This window comes from Chinchilla lanigera, unplaced genomic scaffold (assembly GCF_000276665.1).
Source record: "Chinchilla lanigera isolate Chin_1 unplaced genomic scaffold, ChiLan1.0 scaffold00023, whole genome shotgun sequence".
NCBI classification, from domain to species: Eukaryota; Metazoa; Chordata; class Mammalia; order Rodentia; family Chinchillidae; genus Chinchilla; species Chinchilla lanigera.
This window is the reverse complement of record NW_004955424.1, coordinates 14,117,242-14,133,400: the sequence shown is the minus strand read 5'-3', so window position 1 is coordinate 14,133,400 and position 16,159 is coordinate 14,117,242. Positions and strand designations below refer to the sequence as shown.

The following is a 16,159-nucleotide window of genomic DNA, read 5'->3' as shown; positions in this document are numbered from 1 at the left end:
GACTGTAGTATTAACCAGTTTGCGCTCATTTTTCTAGTCAAACAAGATTACTTGCTTTTCCCTAAGAAAATGATTTTCACTCCATATCTCTGAATGTTTGTGGTGCTGTTCCCTTGGTTCAGAATGCTTTATTTCCTTTCTTTGCCTGTCAAGATTCTGCATACCCTCTAAGATGTCTATACCCTCAAGTTTCATTGGTTTATGGTGATATAGGTCCTTGACTTCCCTTTTTAGAAGCTGCATAGAATCAAGTACACATGTCCTTTCACTGTGTTCTCTTCTGTATTGTTCACCAGCCACAAATCTGGTAATAGCTAGCTCCAATCTGAGCAGAAGTGAGAGAACAACCCTCTTCCCAATTTTCTGTCAAACTTTGTCACCTAGGATCCAGGAAACTTCTCCTTCACTGAGTCTCACAAATCCATAACTACTATTTCTGCTTGCAGGCGCCTTTTTATCACAATTGGACAATTTGTGGCTGAATGAGGAAAGCAATACCCTGTTTCCCATGCCTTCATCTCTGGGCTCCTCAGGGATTCAAGAACTAAAAATATTTTCCTCACAATCATAGTACTTCTGCTGAGTTCTGAGCATTAATTTAAGCTTATCTAGGTCCCCTCTTATCATTGTCATCATTGTCATCATCATCATCATCATCATCATCATCACAATCTTCCTAATCCTTGTATGCATTTTAATTCCCACAATAATTCTGCAAGGAAATTGTTGTCTACTGCTGTGTAACAAATTATCCTCAAAAATTTAGTGGCCTGAAACAGAATACTGATTGTCATAGTTCTTGACGGTTGGGAATCTGGGCTGGTTTAGCTATATCTGCTTGAAGGTCACTCACAGGCTGTGGTCAAGGTGCCAGTGGTGGCTGTGTTCATCTCAAACCTCATCTGGGGAAGGATTTGCTTCCCAGCTCACTCACATGGTTGTTGGCAGAATTCTGTCTCACACTGGCTATTGGCTAGAGGTCCTCCCACTTCCTCCCACATGGGGCTTTCTAAATAGTGCTTGCTTCATTGAGGTATACAAGGCAAGAATGTAATAGAGTAGTAAATCTGATAAAATGGAATTCAGTCTTTGTATTCTCATCATGGAAGTGACATTCCATCACTTTTGCAGTACAGATGGTCCCCATCTTATGATGGTCTTCTTACAATTTTTTGACTTTACAGTGGTGTGAAAGCAATATGCATTCAGCAGAAACTGTATTTAGAATTTTTAATTTTCCCACTCTAGCTATATGTGATGGGATCTGTAGGAGGCCAACCTATGAGCTTGTATCTGATGGAAGGGCGTCGCAGATGAAACACAAAGAGACACAGAATTAGGTTAAAATGGTGTGGGGAGAGCAGAAGCTTTTGTTTCCCTTTTACAAAGAGCTCCTAGTGACTGTTGCACCTTGGCTTTATCCACTCAGACGCAGGCACAAGTAATCAGAGTAAAACAGGATTCATCTGTCTCCCACCATCCATGGTCTATTTCTGAGTAAAGAGGATCTCAACTGTATTAATTTTCCCTGCAGCATGTCGGCATTCATTCGTGCTGCCTTGTTCCCTAGTGCTCACAGAAGAGGCCAATTAGGCCTTAATCTTCCTATCTGGTCTTCCACAAGGATCCTCTCTCACCGTGCTGGCAGTGGCACCTACCTTCTAATTCCAGCCAGGCACTGATCAGGAAGGTAAACAGCTGATCCTCTACAGTGTACTGTGTCACCAAGCTATGATATTTGGTAGAGTGGGTGTATAATATGCATTTTCTACTCATAATATTTTAAACTTATGGTGGGCTTATCAGGACATACCCTGTTGTAAATTGAAGAGCATCTGTATTCTGTTTGTTAGAAGCAAATCACTAGGTCCAGCTCACAGTCAAGGCAAGAGGATTACAAGAGGGCATGGGAACCAGAATCACTGAGGTGTATCTTGAAAGATACTTGCACATTCGTTTTTCTTGATGGAGAAACTGGAATGCAGTGTGGTTCAGTAACTCAGCCAAGGTTGAATTTAATTATTTCTGACCCCAAAGCCCACTTTTAGTACTTATTTCACACAGTTTTACAATGTATTTGTCACTGGGGCTATTTCCCTTTTCAACTGTAGCCTCATTAGGGCTGGGAGAGTTTATGTCTCCTATAGTGAGAAAAATGTTGATAGATAAATGAATTTATGAATGGATCAAAATAGTCCATATGTTAGAACTGTGCATGGAGAAATTGCTAAATGAAGATTAAAAAAAAAAAAAATCCAGCTGGACATGGTGGCACATCCCTGTAATCCCAGCACTTGGAAGGCTGAGGCAGGAGGATTATTGTGAGTTTGAGGCCAGCCTGAACTACATGGTGAGACCCTGTTTCTTTTTTTTTTTTTTTTTCTCCGATACCGGGAACCGAACTCACGACCTTGCGCATGCCAGGCAGGCGCTTTTGCTGCTGAGCTAAATCCCCAGCCCCGAGACCCTGTTTCAAAAAAACAAAAACAAAAAAATCCAGGGCACATGGGTTGTCAAGTTAGGATTGGTTAAAGTTGACTAGAGGTTGGGACATGGCTCTGACTGCAATTCTTTCTTTTTTGTCCCTCCCTTTTATTTCTTTCTCTGACAGGAATTCTTAATTTTCCAAGTGCAGGTGAGTCCCCTGGGGGTCTTGTTCAAATGCATATTCTGATTGGTAAGTCCTGGGTGGGGCCTGTGATCTGGCATTTGCAACAAGCTCCAAATAATGCTGTGGGGCTGGTCCTAAGAGCACACCTGGAGATGGGGGACTTGGGGCGCAGGAGACTGTAGGGATTCAAGGATACAGCTTAGCTCTGGCAGCAGCAGAGAGGGTGAGCAGAAGGCAGGAGGTGAGGATATTAAAAGTGGGGTAAGAGTGGGATGGGGAGTGCTTGGGAAGGCAAAACAGAGGGGAGGCCTCCCTGGAGACATGGTGGATGGAGTTTGTCTGTGTGTTCACCCAGGATTAGGGGTGGGGGAGGAGGTGGCTTGGACATGGTGACTCACACTGAGCATTGGTGGCAGTGCTCAGGAGACAGCAGAGGTCTGGGCTGGGGATACCCCAGAACAGGAAGGCCAACCAGCGTCCTGAGGAGCGTGGAGTTCATGTCATGGAAGCTGAGAGACAGGGACAGTTAAGAAGCAGGAAGTTGGGCCAGCTGAGGTCCAGGGAGGGAAGGGTTATGCAAGGAGACCTGGTGACTTCAGCTTGGAAAGTTCCAGGAGTGGTGAGGGTGGAGGCCAGAAGATTGGAGGTGAAAAAGGAAGAAGATGTGTGGAGCAGCATATGGGGTGGAGAGTGGGGGGCAAGGAACATGGAGAACGGATACCCTTGGAGGAAACAGGTGCCAGGCAGAGCCCACTGTGTGCAGTGCATGTGTCTTGGGACAGGGCATACACAGAGAGACAGAGTGCTGGATAAGGAGACAGAGTTTGCCTGGGGCAGTCAGGCCAGGCTCCTTGGAGCCAGCAGGGTCTGAGTGGTGACTTGACAGTGACCGGAAGTTTCTGGGTAACCAGGTGAGGGAGCCCTGTGCAGATGTGGCTTGCATATACAGAGGCCAGCGCGAGAGTACCGCTGTACTGAGGGGGTACAAACATTCAGAGGAAGCTCTGTGTGCTTGGACACACCTGTAATCCCAGCACTTGGGAGGCTGAGGCAGGAGGATTGCTGCCAGTTCAAGGCCAGCCTGGGCTACATAGTGAGTTCAAGGCCAACCTAATTACATAGCAAGACTGTTGAGTCTCAAAACATACATACATACATACATACATACATACATACATATATACATGAATAACCCAGGCTGCAAAATAGAATATGGGTTAAGCTAAAGGAAGGAAGCAGAGAGGCAACCCAGATACACTACTGACCCCATCGAGTTCTTCAATTTTCCTTTTCCTTCTGTGTGAAATATAGCTTTCGTTTTGGTTAGCAGAGGTATTTTCTGTGTATTGCTAGAATTCAGACAGTAGCATAGCCAAGAATGTTCAAAAGGTATTGTCAATAGAACCATATCTACACCCCTTCTGAAATGTATTTAACCCATGTATTTATGTGTGCTTGACAGAAAATCCTAGCCTATGTCACTGTGATGCTGAAAATAGGGGGAGGAAATGGTAGCAGCTGAAATATTTATCCTAAAAGAGATGGAAGGAGCAAAACATTTCACCCAAATCTGGATGTTTGGATTATTCCTTTACTTCACAATAATTGGGTTATTCATATATTAATAAAGTGTTGCCTATAAATGTTAATGTTCCAAATAAACGTGACTTTATTGGTGGACACTTTCAGCATACATTTTGTTCAGGTAGTTCTGGAGTTCCTGTTTTTTATGGAACCTCTGTAAGATGCTTTCAGATACCATGTCATGCTGTGGAAAGGGGCGTGGCTTCCACGACTTTTACTAGTTAAGTAAGAATGCACTGAGGAGTAGTTATTGGACCCATCACTTTCTCTCTTTTACTGTACACTTAGAATTTATTATTCTGGCCAGGGTCTTATAAAAAGTATAAGTCTGAAAAACTGAGCCAAATCTATATATCTATTGTGGTCCCTTATACGAAGGGGAAGAAACTAGTTGTCAAATCCATAGTCTGTGATAGTGACATTTCCATTTAGGGCACATCAGAAGATATTGGCCCACTTTACGTGGCCATCATTTAAAAAAATCTATCTGATGCACCTTGGGGCCACACTCTTAAATGAAATAAATTGGACACATATGTTTAAATATTGCATTGTGTCTTTGGTATGAGAAAGCAAAAGGGTAAATAAAGACCAAAATGTATAATAGATATTGGGAAATGGGAAGAAAATGTTCAAATGAAAAGGGAACAGGGACGGGGAGGGAGAAAAGGAAAGAAAGGAAAAGGAAAAGACTATAAGGAAAAAAATGGAAACAAAGCTTTGCAAATAAGGAGGGGAAGAGGGGTTGAAGGGAGGGGAGGGAATTGGGGAAAAAAGAATCATAATATATTATGTACAGGTACAAATTCCATGTAATAAATGTGAATGTAATCACAATGTATATCTAATGTGTATTAAGAAAACTAATTTTCAAAATTTATCTGAAAGTGAGAGTGGGATTAACAACACTTCTGAAAACAAACATTTTAAAGCTATTAATTAGATCAGTCAGTGTAGTACAAGAACCTACTCTGAAAAATAGTCACCTAATGGTAGCTTGAGTTTTTTTTTTTTAAACATATTTCCAGGTATAAGCAAACAGCTAACTGAGCAATTCCTCCATGGCCTGGGTACCTAGAGACATAAATTCCATGGTTGGGCTATGAGCTCTAACTTTCAAACTATCATTCTATTTTTTACTTCTGTTAATTCAGTGAGGAGAATGTAGAGAAAACTATCTGTGAAAAGTCTCCAGAAAATCCTGTACTTATGAAAACATATAGATATATCTGTATGATTCTGTAAACTTACTGACATTATAATGTTGAGGAGTTGCTTTTTTCTCTTTTCTCTCTGTGGTGCTGCGAATGAAACCCAGGGCTTCACATCAAACATGCTAAGCAAGCACTCTACCACTGAGCTATATACCCAGCCCAGGAGCTGCCATTTGGAAGTTTAGTGCAGATGAGGCTCTTTAGAGGGCGAGGATCTAGAGATTAAAGCATTATACAAATAGTGGCTTCCTAAGAGCAGATCTGCCCATCTAAAAATTTGTTCAGTTGTCAAAGATAGATTTTATTTTTCTGAGAATTTTGCTTATATGCTCAGAATGCTTCTGTTTATAGGATCAGACAGGTCATTTGATATTGTCAAGTAGCATTTGCAATTGTTGAGCAAGACTCTTCTAGCCATAAAACTATGCTAATCTCTCCAGGACATTCACTCCTCAACTCTTTGCTGACAGTACACAAGTTATCATATAGCCTGCATGGGAGAGTGAGGTACAGTTCTATTTTCAGCTCACCCTCTGGCTTGCTCTGTAACCTTGGGAAAATCACTTCTAGGCCCTGTGCCACAGACCTGCCATCTGTAAATCAGGGATGGTTAGTAACCCTCCTCTGGCCAAGTCTGCAGAAGATATGAATTCTGGAGCTGGGCAATTTAGAAGTTTAGAAGTTCAAAATGCTGAAGGTGCCATTTATGTATTCATTTTTTTAAACTTTTCTCACACACCAGCATTCTTGAACATTTTTGAATATTTTCTTGAATCATATTTTTCTTCTAATAACACTTTAACATAGTAGAATGATTTTCAAAAATTGGATGGCCTAACTAAACTCCTTCCTATTGCTCAGAGTGGGAAACAAAATTTCACTTTTACATATTCATTTCCATATCTTCCAGCCAGTATCGAAGGTACACTCAAACATTCCTTCCACTGGTTTGCCATGGCAGGGGCTTACCTAGGTTTTGCTCACTTTATTTTGGATGACGATCCATACTGCTAGAACAAATGGGATTTTTAAAAGAATTAACAGATTTAAGCCTTTGAGGAACTTAAAACATTTATCATGTTGTTTTCTTATCCTTACATAAGGCAAATTTTAGTTAGAGCTTCCTTTGCTTTTAAATATAATCTAAGTGAATTCTCCCAAACATCCAATTTAGGTATTGATAGCCCTTCCTAAGATTAGCAATAATTTCCAAAAGGCTTATTTTCTTTTATTTTTTCTACCTCTAAATCTCTGATTCCGTGTGTACTACATTTTTTACAGTTCTAACTGCCTTGCCTTCGACTTCTTCCCTGGTTACAAAACCCCATTTACACAAAGCATTAATGAGATTTTAAGATTGGGGAAATAAACCAGGTGTGGTGGTGCACACCAGTAATCCCAGCACTTGGGAGACTGAAGCAGGAGGACTGATATGAATTTGAGGCCAGCCTGGGTACATAGTAAGTTCAAAGCTAGCCTGGAATACATAGTGAGACGCTGTCTCAAGAAACACAGACACACAGATGCACACACACGATTTGGGGAAATGACTTTAAATGTATATATCAGACCCCTTTCTTCTTTAAAAAGTCCATTTTCCCATCCTATCACTAGAGATTTCACATTAGGCCTTCATTCAGAAAGCCAGTTTTATCCCCCTAAGCGGAACCTGGTATCATTTATTATTAAATTTCTTGCTCATTATACTCAGCAGTGTACATTTATGTATGCTTACTCTCTACAGCAAATTTATATTCTATTTTTCTCATTATTTTGCATATACTTTCCCATTTATTAATGTAGCCCTTGTTTGCTACCATAATACATATTCTTCAAATTATTAGGTGTTTAAGTTACTTCCAGTTTTATTTTGGTTCACACTACAGATAATGTTGTTATAAACACTGAAGGGAAATTGATTTTTCTCATTTGGATTATTCTGAGGAAACATATTCCCATATGTACATTACTTGATGAAAATAAATAATTTCATAATATTGCAATTTTCTATAGTACTATCAAAAAAGGTTATTCTGCTAAATAATTTTACTGTATTAACTTATGAATTTCGCCACTTTTCCTGCTCCATCAGTATTGCCTTTTGTATTTTCAATTAGAGTTGGAGCAAAGTTAATAATTTCTCCATGATTTGCTTCTCTAGGTTTCTTCTGTACTTCATATACTACGACTTTTGTTCAGTGAAGTCTGGGTATTGATTATAACATCTTTATTAAGATATAATTCATGTACATATAGTTCCTCCATCAAAAGTATATAATTCAATGACTTTTGTGCAATTATCATCACAATCAATTTAAGAGCATTAGCTCTGAAAGAAACTCCTCAGGCCCTAACCTTCCTCCTCCCAGACTTTCCCCTTCTTCAGCCACAGGCAACAACTAATCTACTTCCTACTTCTGTAGATTGGCCTGTTTTGGACATTTGAGTTACATGGAATCATAACATGGGTAGTCCTTACTGACTGACTTTTATTAGCATAACGTCCTCAAAATTTGTCCTCAGTGTGTTGCAGCATATCAATACAACATTCCTTTTTTATGTTGAATAATTTTCCACCATATGGGTATATCTCATTACTTTATCCATTCATCAGTTGATTGGTATATAAGTTATTGCTCATTTTTATACATTATCAATATTATTGCTATGAACATTTAGGGTTTTTGTTTTCATTACTGGAGATTGAATTGAGGGCCTTCACACTGAGTAATATCCCCAGTCCTTTTTAACATGGTTTATTTTGAGACCTAGGTCTCACTGAGTTGTTCAGACTAAGCTTGAACTTGGAATCCTTCTGCCTCACCTTCTCAGAGTGCTGAGGTTATATACGTGTACCACTACACCCAGAAAATATTTAGGTTTTGTGTGGACACATTTCACTTCTGGGTATCATCTACAGAAGTAAAACTGCTGGGTCATATGGTAACTCAATGTTTAACTATATGAATGACTGCCAGACTGTCCTTCAAAGTAGCTGCACCATTTTACATTTCTGCCATCAGTCCTGTATTGGTTTGCTAGGGCTACCAAAACAAAATGACACAGATTGGGTAGCTTAAACTTCAAATTTTTTCTCAGCTGGGCATGGTGTTGCAACCCCTATAATCCTAGCACCCAAGAGGCTGAGGCAGGAGGATTGTAGCCCAGCCTGGGCTACATAGTGAGTTCAAGGTCAGTCTATACTACATAGAGAGACCCTGTCCCAAAAAACCAAAAAAAAAATTTTTTTTTCCCTCACAATTGTAGAGACTAGAGGTCCAAGATTGAGGTGTCAAGAGGTTTGATTTCTGCCAAGATTTCTCTCCTTGGCTTTAGATGGATGCCTTCTCCATGTCTTCACATGGTCTTTTCTCTGTGTGCATACATGCCTAGTATCTTTTCCTCTTCTTACAAGGACAGCAGTAATACCATAGTAGGGCCCCACCCTTGTTTCCTCCCTTAATTTTAATTACTTCTCTAAAGGGTCTATATCCAAATGCAGTCTCATAGGGAGTTTGAGCTTCAGTATAAGAATTTTAGGGGGCTACAATTCAGCCCATAATATTAGTCAACACTTGTTACTATCTTTTTAATTATATACTTGCATATGTATTATATTACATATTATAATATATATGATATACATTTTTACTATTTCCATCCGAGTGAGTGTGAAGTAATGCCTTATTATGGTTTTGATTTGCATTTCCTTGATGGCCTCTAATGACAAGCATCTTTCCATGTGCTTATTGGCATTTGCACATCTTTGGAGAAATATCTGTTCATATCCTTTACCCTGATTTAGTTATTTGTCATAACACATAGATTTTCTATTGCAGATTACATGCAGTACTGATTGACTATGTAGACCTAAAACATACTAGAAACAACCATGGGGGAGTTTTTCTAAATCTTGGAGGGTAGTGACAGCCATTCTAAGAAAGATTAAATAAAAACCCTAAAAATATTTTAAAAACCAATTGATGTCATTATGTGAAACTAAAAAATAATTTATTGTAAAAAATAATCAAAGCCAAAAGACAAAGTGGATATAAGATAAACAATTTATTCACAATGAACTAATTCACACATATAATATATCCTACAATTTTTAAAAGACCAATGGGATAAAAAATAGGCAAAGGATATGAGCAGGAACTTTACAATTTATTTTTTATTTTTTATTTTTTTTTTTGTCTTTTTGAGACAGGGTCTCGCTATGCAGTTCAGGCTAGCCTTGAGCTCACTTTGTAGCCCAGGCTGGTCTCTAACTTGCAACGATCCTCCTGCCTCAGCCTCCCAAGTGCTGGGATTACATGCCTGCGCCACCACAACCGGCAAACTTTACAATTTAAAAATTGAGTTCAATAGTATATTGTATAGTTCAGTAGCATATTGTGTAGCATATTGTTGAAATAAGCACGCTACACTCATGTATAGCTCTATTTATTTTCTTTAGAAGCCACTTTGAAGATACCAAAGTATAGCACAACAACTCTTGATAATCTCCTACCTCTTTTGTCTCTAACGCACTATTATTTGTCTATTTGTTTTCCTGAGAAACTATTTTGTAGATAATAATATGTAAAACGATAACCATTGATAATTTCCTACCATTTTGTCTGTAATATGCTAAGTCCCCCCTATTATTATGTTATCCCTGTTTTACTCTTTAAAATTAAAAAAAAAAAAAAAGAAATAAGCACGCTAGTAAATTGCATTGGGAACATAAATTGAAACAAACTGTATGGAGAGCAATTTGCCAACAGTTATCAGAATTTTTATAGTTCTTACTTAAACAGCTAGCATTCAACACCCAGGTATTTAGCTTAAACATACATTTGCTCTCACACGAACTGGCTATAAGAATACTGACTGCAGTTATTGTTCTGTCACAATAAATACAAAGAAAATGTTCAAACAATTTGATGAAATACTATGCAACGGAAACCATCCAAGACAGTGGTAAGTGAAGAAATGCAAGGTGGCAAAACTGTGTAAAGCGATCAGTATCATATCTATGTATATGTAGTTTTTTAATGCACATAATGTCTTGGAAAGGTTACGCAAGAAATTGGTCAATGGTGGTAGCCTGAAAGGAAAGAAAACTGAAGTCAGGGCAGTGGAGAATGGAAACTTAGTTTCATTGAATATATTTTTGTCACGATTGAAATTTTAACCATGTCGCACATATTGCCTAGTGTTGGGGAGAGACAAACAGACAGATTGTCTTCCACAGTGGGTCAAGGCTACCCGAACTTCAGACTAACAACGCTTTCATTTCTCGTCCTTCAGAAGCCCCCCGCCAACCCCATTCCATCAGGACTCCTATACCGCGTGCGCCTGCTGTGGACTCCCCAGGTACAGGTCACCGATTGCTCTTCCGTCCTATTGACGTGGAGGGGTGGTGGCTGGCCCTCAAAGTGGGTGATCTGCAACAGCAGACGAAATATTTGTCTCAAAAAGGAAAGACCTGCAAAGTCAGATGAGTGTTCCTATGTCTCCGACTGTTCTACATGTTTTATTCGACGAATATGCTACTCCAAACCTGGACAGTTGTGGAAAGGTGGGCACTGAAGACAGTGAAATAGGCGGTGTTGCTGGGCCGCTGAGTGATGTGGGCAGCCCTGCCCGCCCCGCTCCGCCTTCCCGCGCTCGGCGCCTATTGGCTAGCTTCGGCGGTGGGCGGGCTCCACGGTGCGGAGCTCAGCGCTTGGGATCCGTACGGCGGCGCCAGAGGCGCGCTGGGAGCTGTGCGGGTGCAGCGTGCATGCCGCCGGCCATGCCCCGGGACTGTGTTCCTGCCGGGACTACTCCCCGGCCGGCAGCGCTGGACCTGGTCTCCACGACAGCCGGAGAGCCGGGGGTGTCGGACCCCCTGAAGCGGTGAGCGCTTCCTCTGCTCTGTGCTCCCCGCCCTCGCCCGTCCTCTGGGGCAGTTGGCCGAGGGTGGGCAGGAAGGGGCGGGCCGGCAGGGAGCCGGCAGCCGGTGTCTCCATAGGACCAGGTCCAGATTTCTCCAGCGACTGTCACTTCTCAGGCTCCTTGTCTTTAAGTGGTTAGCAAGTTTCGTCTAAGAGCGAGCAGCCCCTAACGCCCGGCACGGCCCCGGCCACTTGTCCCCGGCCTCGGCGTCCCGGCAACTTCCCGGGGTCGGGACGGGCTCGGAGCACGCGCGGTGCATTGCGCGCGGGGTTGGGAAAGTCCAGGTTAAGCGAATGAACGATCGCTCACACTGCCGGGTACTGAAAAGCTGGGGCTAGGGGTTGCGGCATAGCTTTTTCTGCGAGGTAGCTCGTATCTTTTTTAGAGCTCGCCCTTTCCCCCGCCCCCTAAATTACATTGTAGGGTTGCATAATTTGCTGTCTCAGCCAAAAATACTTCCACCTCCCCCCCCCCGGCATTTGAATGCAAAATTGACACTTTTCCTCCTAAATAAATTATGAGCTTTTTGATTTGATGGTAAAAGATTTCATTCATTGACGAATTTCTCGGAGAACAGAAAAATGAAAGAAGCCACGAGTAGTTTTTTTAAATGCATAGTGCGTTGAGTGATCAGTGTTGAGCGATTATTTTTGTTTTTCCGCTTCGCTTAGGCGTGCCCCCACCCACAGCTATCGGTACATGCTCCGGTTCCAGATTTTGGAATGGTATAAATAGCGTCCCCGCCCCCATCCCACTTAAGTCGGCCACACCTGGCATCCTTCCTCTCTCAGCTGCAGACTCGGGCTGACCCCCAGCGAAGGAGAGGCTGTCCTGCTGGCCTGGCTGTTTATTGCGCGACTTGGATGTTTCAGGAGTCACAAGGGACATTGCTCACGTCTCCGCCTTGGGGGCACTACACAGCAGTATCAGCTCTTTTCCTTCTTTTCTTCTGGATGGAGTAGGCTGGATAGAGATTTGGAAGAATTACCAGACTTGCTCTTACTTAATACACCTAGGTGCCAGTAGTGTATTGGCTTCTTAATCTTTGTGGCATTTGTGTGAGTTGATAGGAGAGTGGAGAAAATAATAAACATTTTGGAGAAATGGGACGCTTTGATGTTATGTCATCCTTGGCACTTGTTTCTAGGGCCAAGTTCTGATGACATTGTTCCCTGCCCTTCCCCAGCTTCCTAGGTTGTTTTGAGTGGAAAAGGAGTGCGTATTTCTTATCTTGCAAGGATTAGGGAAAGAGTGCTGGTTTGACAAAAAATACTGTAATTTTTTTAGTCTGCCTTCAGAGGATAAGAATATCATGAGTTATTTTTAAAAATGATAGGAGATGATGGTGTACTGTAATTATTATTACTTGGGGGTTGGAAAATATAAATGCTGCTCTATTTTATTCGGTGTTAGGAAAAATTTAAGTTCTTTAAATGTACCCTTTAAGATTACCAGCGCTATTAATTTACTTGCAAAATAAAAATGCACTCCTTACTTATCTTTTCTATAAATCTGTTTTTGCATAATTTTAAAGGACGTAGGCATTGTTTTGCTGTCTCTAGTTAGGATTCGTGATGTCTTTCTTAAATTTTAAGTGCGTTTTAGAAAGGGGAGTTGTAAAATGTAGTATTTCCTTGCTTTTTGCCTCAGTGGTTTGTTTATAGTGGCAAGGAAACTTGATAATGATTTATGAGAATATAGTGGTTTGAAAATTTGTTGGGGATTGCTCTTTTTTTTAAAAAAGATGTGCATTGTAACTTGTAGAATTGTGCAGTGTGCTGTAGCTCATCCTTTTTTTTTTTTAATGGTACTGGGGATTGAATTTAGGGCCTTCACAGCGAGCTACCTTCCCAGCCCATTTTTATTTTTTATTTTGAGATAATATTCAGATATCTTAAGAATTTTCTTTTTTAACTTTTTTTTTTTTGAGACAGGGTCTCACTTTGTGATTCAGGTTGGCCTTACACTTACTACATAGTTCAGGCTGGTCTTGAACTCACACCAATCCTTCTGCCTCAATCTCACAAGTGCTGGGACTACAGGTGCCACCATACCTGGCTGCCTTTACGCTGTTATTCTGAACATCTTGATAAATGGTCTTGGTCTTGATAAATTTTTTGTCTTGATAAATTTCTGAGTTGCCTAAGCTGACCTTGAACTTGAGATCCTGATGCTCCAGCTTTCTAGAGTACTGGGATCCAAAGTAATTTTTGATGTCCAGATAATCACTTGAATGCAGCATTGGCATTTTTGTTTACTAAATAGTAAGTTTTGCCCTCTCTTATTTTATGGCAGTATATCATCTATTATTAGAGAAATTTTGCCAAAACCACACCTGGTATTTTCAGTCATATATTTTGCAGGACTATTTTTTTCCAATTGGTTTAGGCTTGCTTTCACACCACAACATATGCCCAGGTGCCAAATTTGGAATGGTGTTACTAGTGTTGAATATGCAATTTTGGGGGTGAGTGGGTAGGAAGGCTTGTAGGTTGTATTAAAATTTAATTTTTCTCCATTGAAATGTCAGTACTACCAGAGACTATGATGACATTTTCTCCTGCAAGAAATTGATATAAAATCCTTCAGCAGTTTTGTGTATTAGGACCACTGATGTTAAACGCTAAAATTTTTTCGTTAATGTGGGAGGCGATGAGATCTTGTCTTTCTGTCATCTCTCAGTGACTTGCATGGCTAGCAGCTCCCCTCCCCCAAGCCTCAATATATTCTTTGCAGCATTCATGTAGGAGCTCTGTGGCCTTTTTGACTTACATGTGCCTACTTTTGGAGTTTGAGTTCTCTATCAAGATTCACTTGGGTAGCTGAGAGCTCATAGATCAAATCAGTAAAACATTACGTTATTTTCCCTAAAGTACCTTTTTGGTAAACATTTTGCCCATACCTGTTAAAATCTTTGCGTTTTAAGATACATTTTGACCCAGCAGTTTTATTTCTGGGAATTTATCCTAAGGAAATTAATAATGGACGTGTACACAGGATTTGTTGTTGAAATGCTTGTTGCAGTATTGTTTATGATGATGAAAATTTGGAAACACTTCCAGGCATGGTGGCCCACACCTGTAATCCTAGCACTCAAGAGGCTGAGGCAGAAGGATCTTTGTGAGTTTGAGGCCATCCTAGGCTACAAAGTGAACTCAAGGCCAGCCTGAACTGCATAGCAAGACCCTGTCTCAAAAAGACAAAAGAGAAAAAAGAAAACACTAAATATCCCTAAGTAGGAAAATGGTAAAATCATTTATTTGATAGAATGTGTATTATGTAATAATATTATCTTAATATACTGTAAAATTATGCAACCATTAAATATGTAAAAGAAATTGGGCATAACGAAAAGATGTTCAGAATAATAAGGTAAAGGGAGCCAGGTGTGGTGGCACCTGTAGTCCCAGCACTTGTGAGATTGAGGCAGAAGGATTGGTGTGAGTTCAAGACCAGCCTGGACTGTGTAGTAAGTGTAAGGCCAGCCTGAATCACAAAGGGAGACCCTGTCTCAAAAAAAAAAGTTAAAAAAGAAAATTCTTAAGATATCTGAATATTATCTCATTTTGGTTAAAAAGGAGATAAGCATAAGGGATTCTGAAGTTTTAGTAAAGACTGTTTTAATATTCAGGTCTGACACTTTTTGCTTATTTTTTGAGACCGAGTCTTACTATTTAGTTCAGACTGGCTTGGAACCCACTACGTGGCTAGACTAGCCTCAAATTTGCTGTGATCGTCCTTCAGCCTCCTGAGTGCTGGGGTTATTGGTATGCCCCACCATACTTGGCTTCAGGTTTGCCACCGGGAGAGAATTTTTCTTGCCTAGGAAAGTTTAAAAGCCTTTTAGTTATATTGAAAGAAGAAGAAAGAAAAACAAACAAAAGGAAGAAAGAAAGAAAAAAAGCAAAGCTGTGTTCACATATCTAGGGATTAAAACCATTCTGTCTTGAAGTCATCATCAAATGCCCAGAAATGAATGAGGAATTTTCAAGTATCACTTTGTTATGCACAGAGTTTACTCCTTTCTATTTTATTTGAGCTTTTATAATTTTACTGTAGGTTGATGTAGCTGTTGTTGTGAGGGTTAGGTGGCAGTTAGGGCCTCAGTTGGCAAGTAAGTGCGCAAGGTTAGTATGTGTGATATGACCGTGCCAAATGCATATCAGAGTATTAGGAAAGGTTACATCTAGACGGGTTGGATTTTGTGGAATTATTCTCTTTAATTTCAGTATTCCCCAAATTTCTGGGAGCAGTTACCCAGCTATAACTGCAAAATAGGGTTTTTACACATGAAAAATAAATTTTTTTACTGAAAAAAATTCAATAAAATTGAAACCAATTTTTAAAAAAAATTATATTTAAATTTTGAATTAAGATTAGGAGGTAGGACTTAAAATGTTTTAATTTTTATTTATTACTGTTATTATTTGTCTTTTTGAGATAGAGTTTTGCTATGCAGTTCAGGCTGACCTTGAACTCACTTTGTAGCCCAGGCTAGCCTCAAATGTGCAGTGATTCTACTGTCTCAGCCTCCTATGTGCTGATTACAGGCATGAAAATGTTGTGAAAAGTTATTTGAGTAAACAATAATTTCAGAGAGTTAAAGATTGAAACCAGAAAAATGCTGTGCAATGAAGTGTCTTTCTTTGCCCTGTTCCCTACACCCTCAATTCCTGTACTTGTAGTTTACCTGCCATGTGAAACCATTATTACAAGTTTATCATTTAATTTTCCAGAGATATGTTATGTATACATAAGTGAAAATAGATTTATATTTCCTGTTATATGTATTTGCAGTTTCCTTCCATTGTTTTATATATATATA

At 40.1% G+C, this 16,159-nt stretch overlaps 1 protein-coding gene across 1 annotated transcript in view; it reads left to right on the top strand.

The window, feature by feature from the left end:
- The first annotated feature begins 11,131 nt into the window (after positions 1 to 11,131).
- Znf638 (zinc finger protein 638) overlaps positions 11,132 to 16,159 on the top strand; it is a 130,908-nt gene continuing 125,880 nt past the window's right edge. The window contains exon 1 of the mRNA XM_005385601.2: positions 11,132 to 11,295. Coding sequence (XP_005385658.2) covers positions 11,180 to 11,295 — 116 coding nt within the window. The 5' untranslated portion in view covers positions 11,132 to 11,179. The remainder of the gene's footprint in view (positions 11,296 to 16,159) is intronic.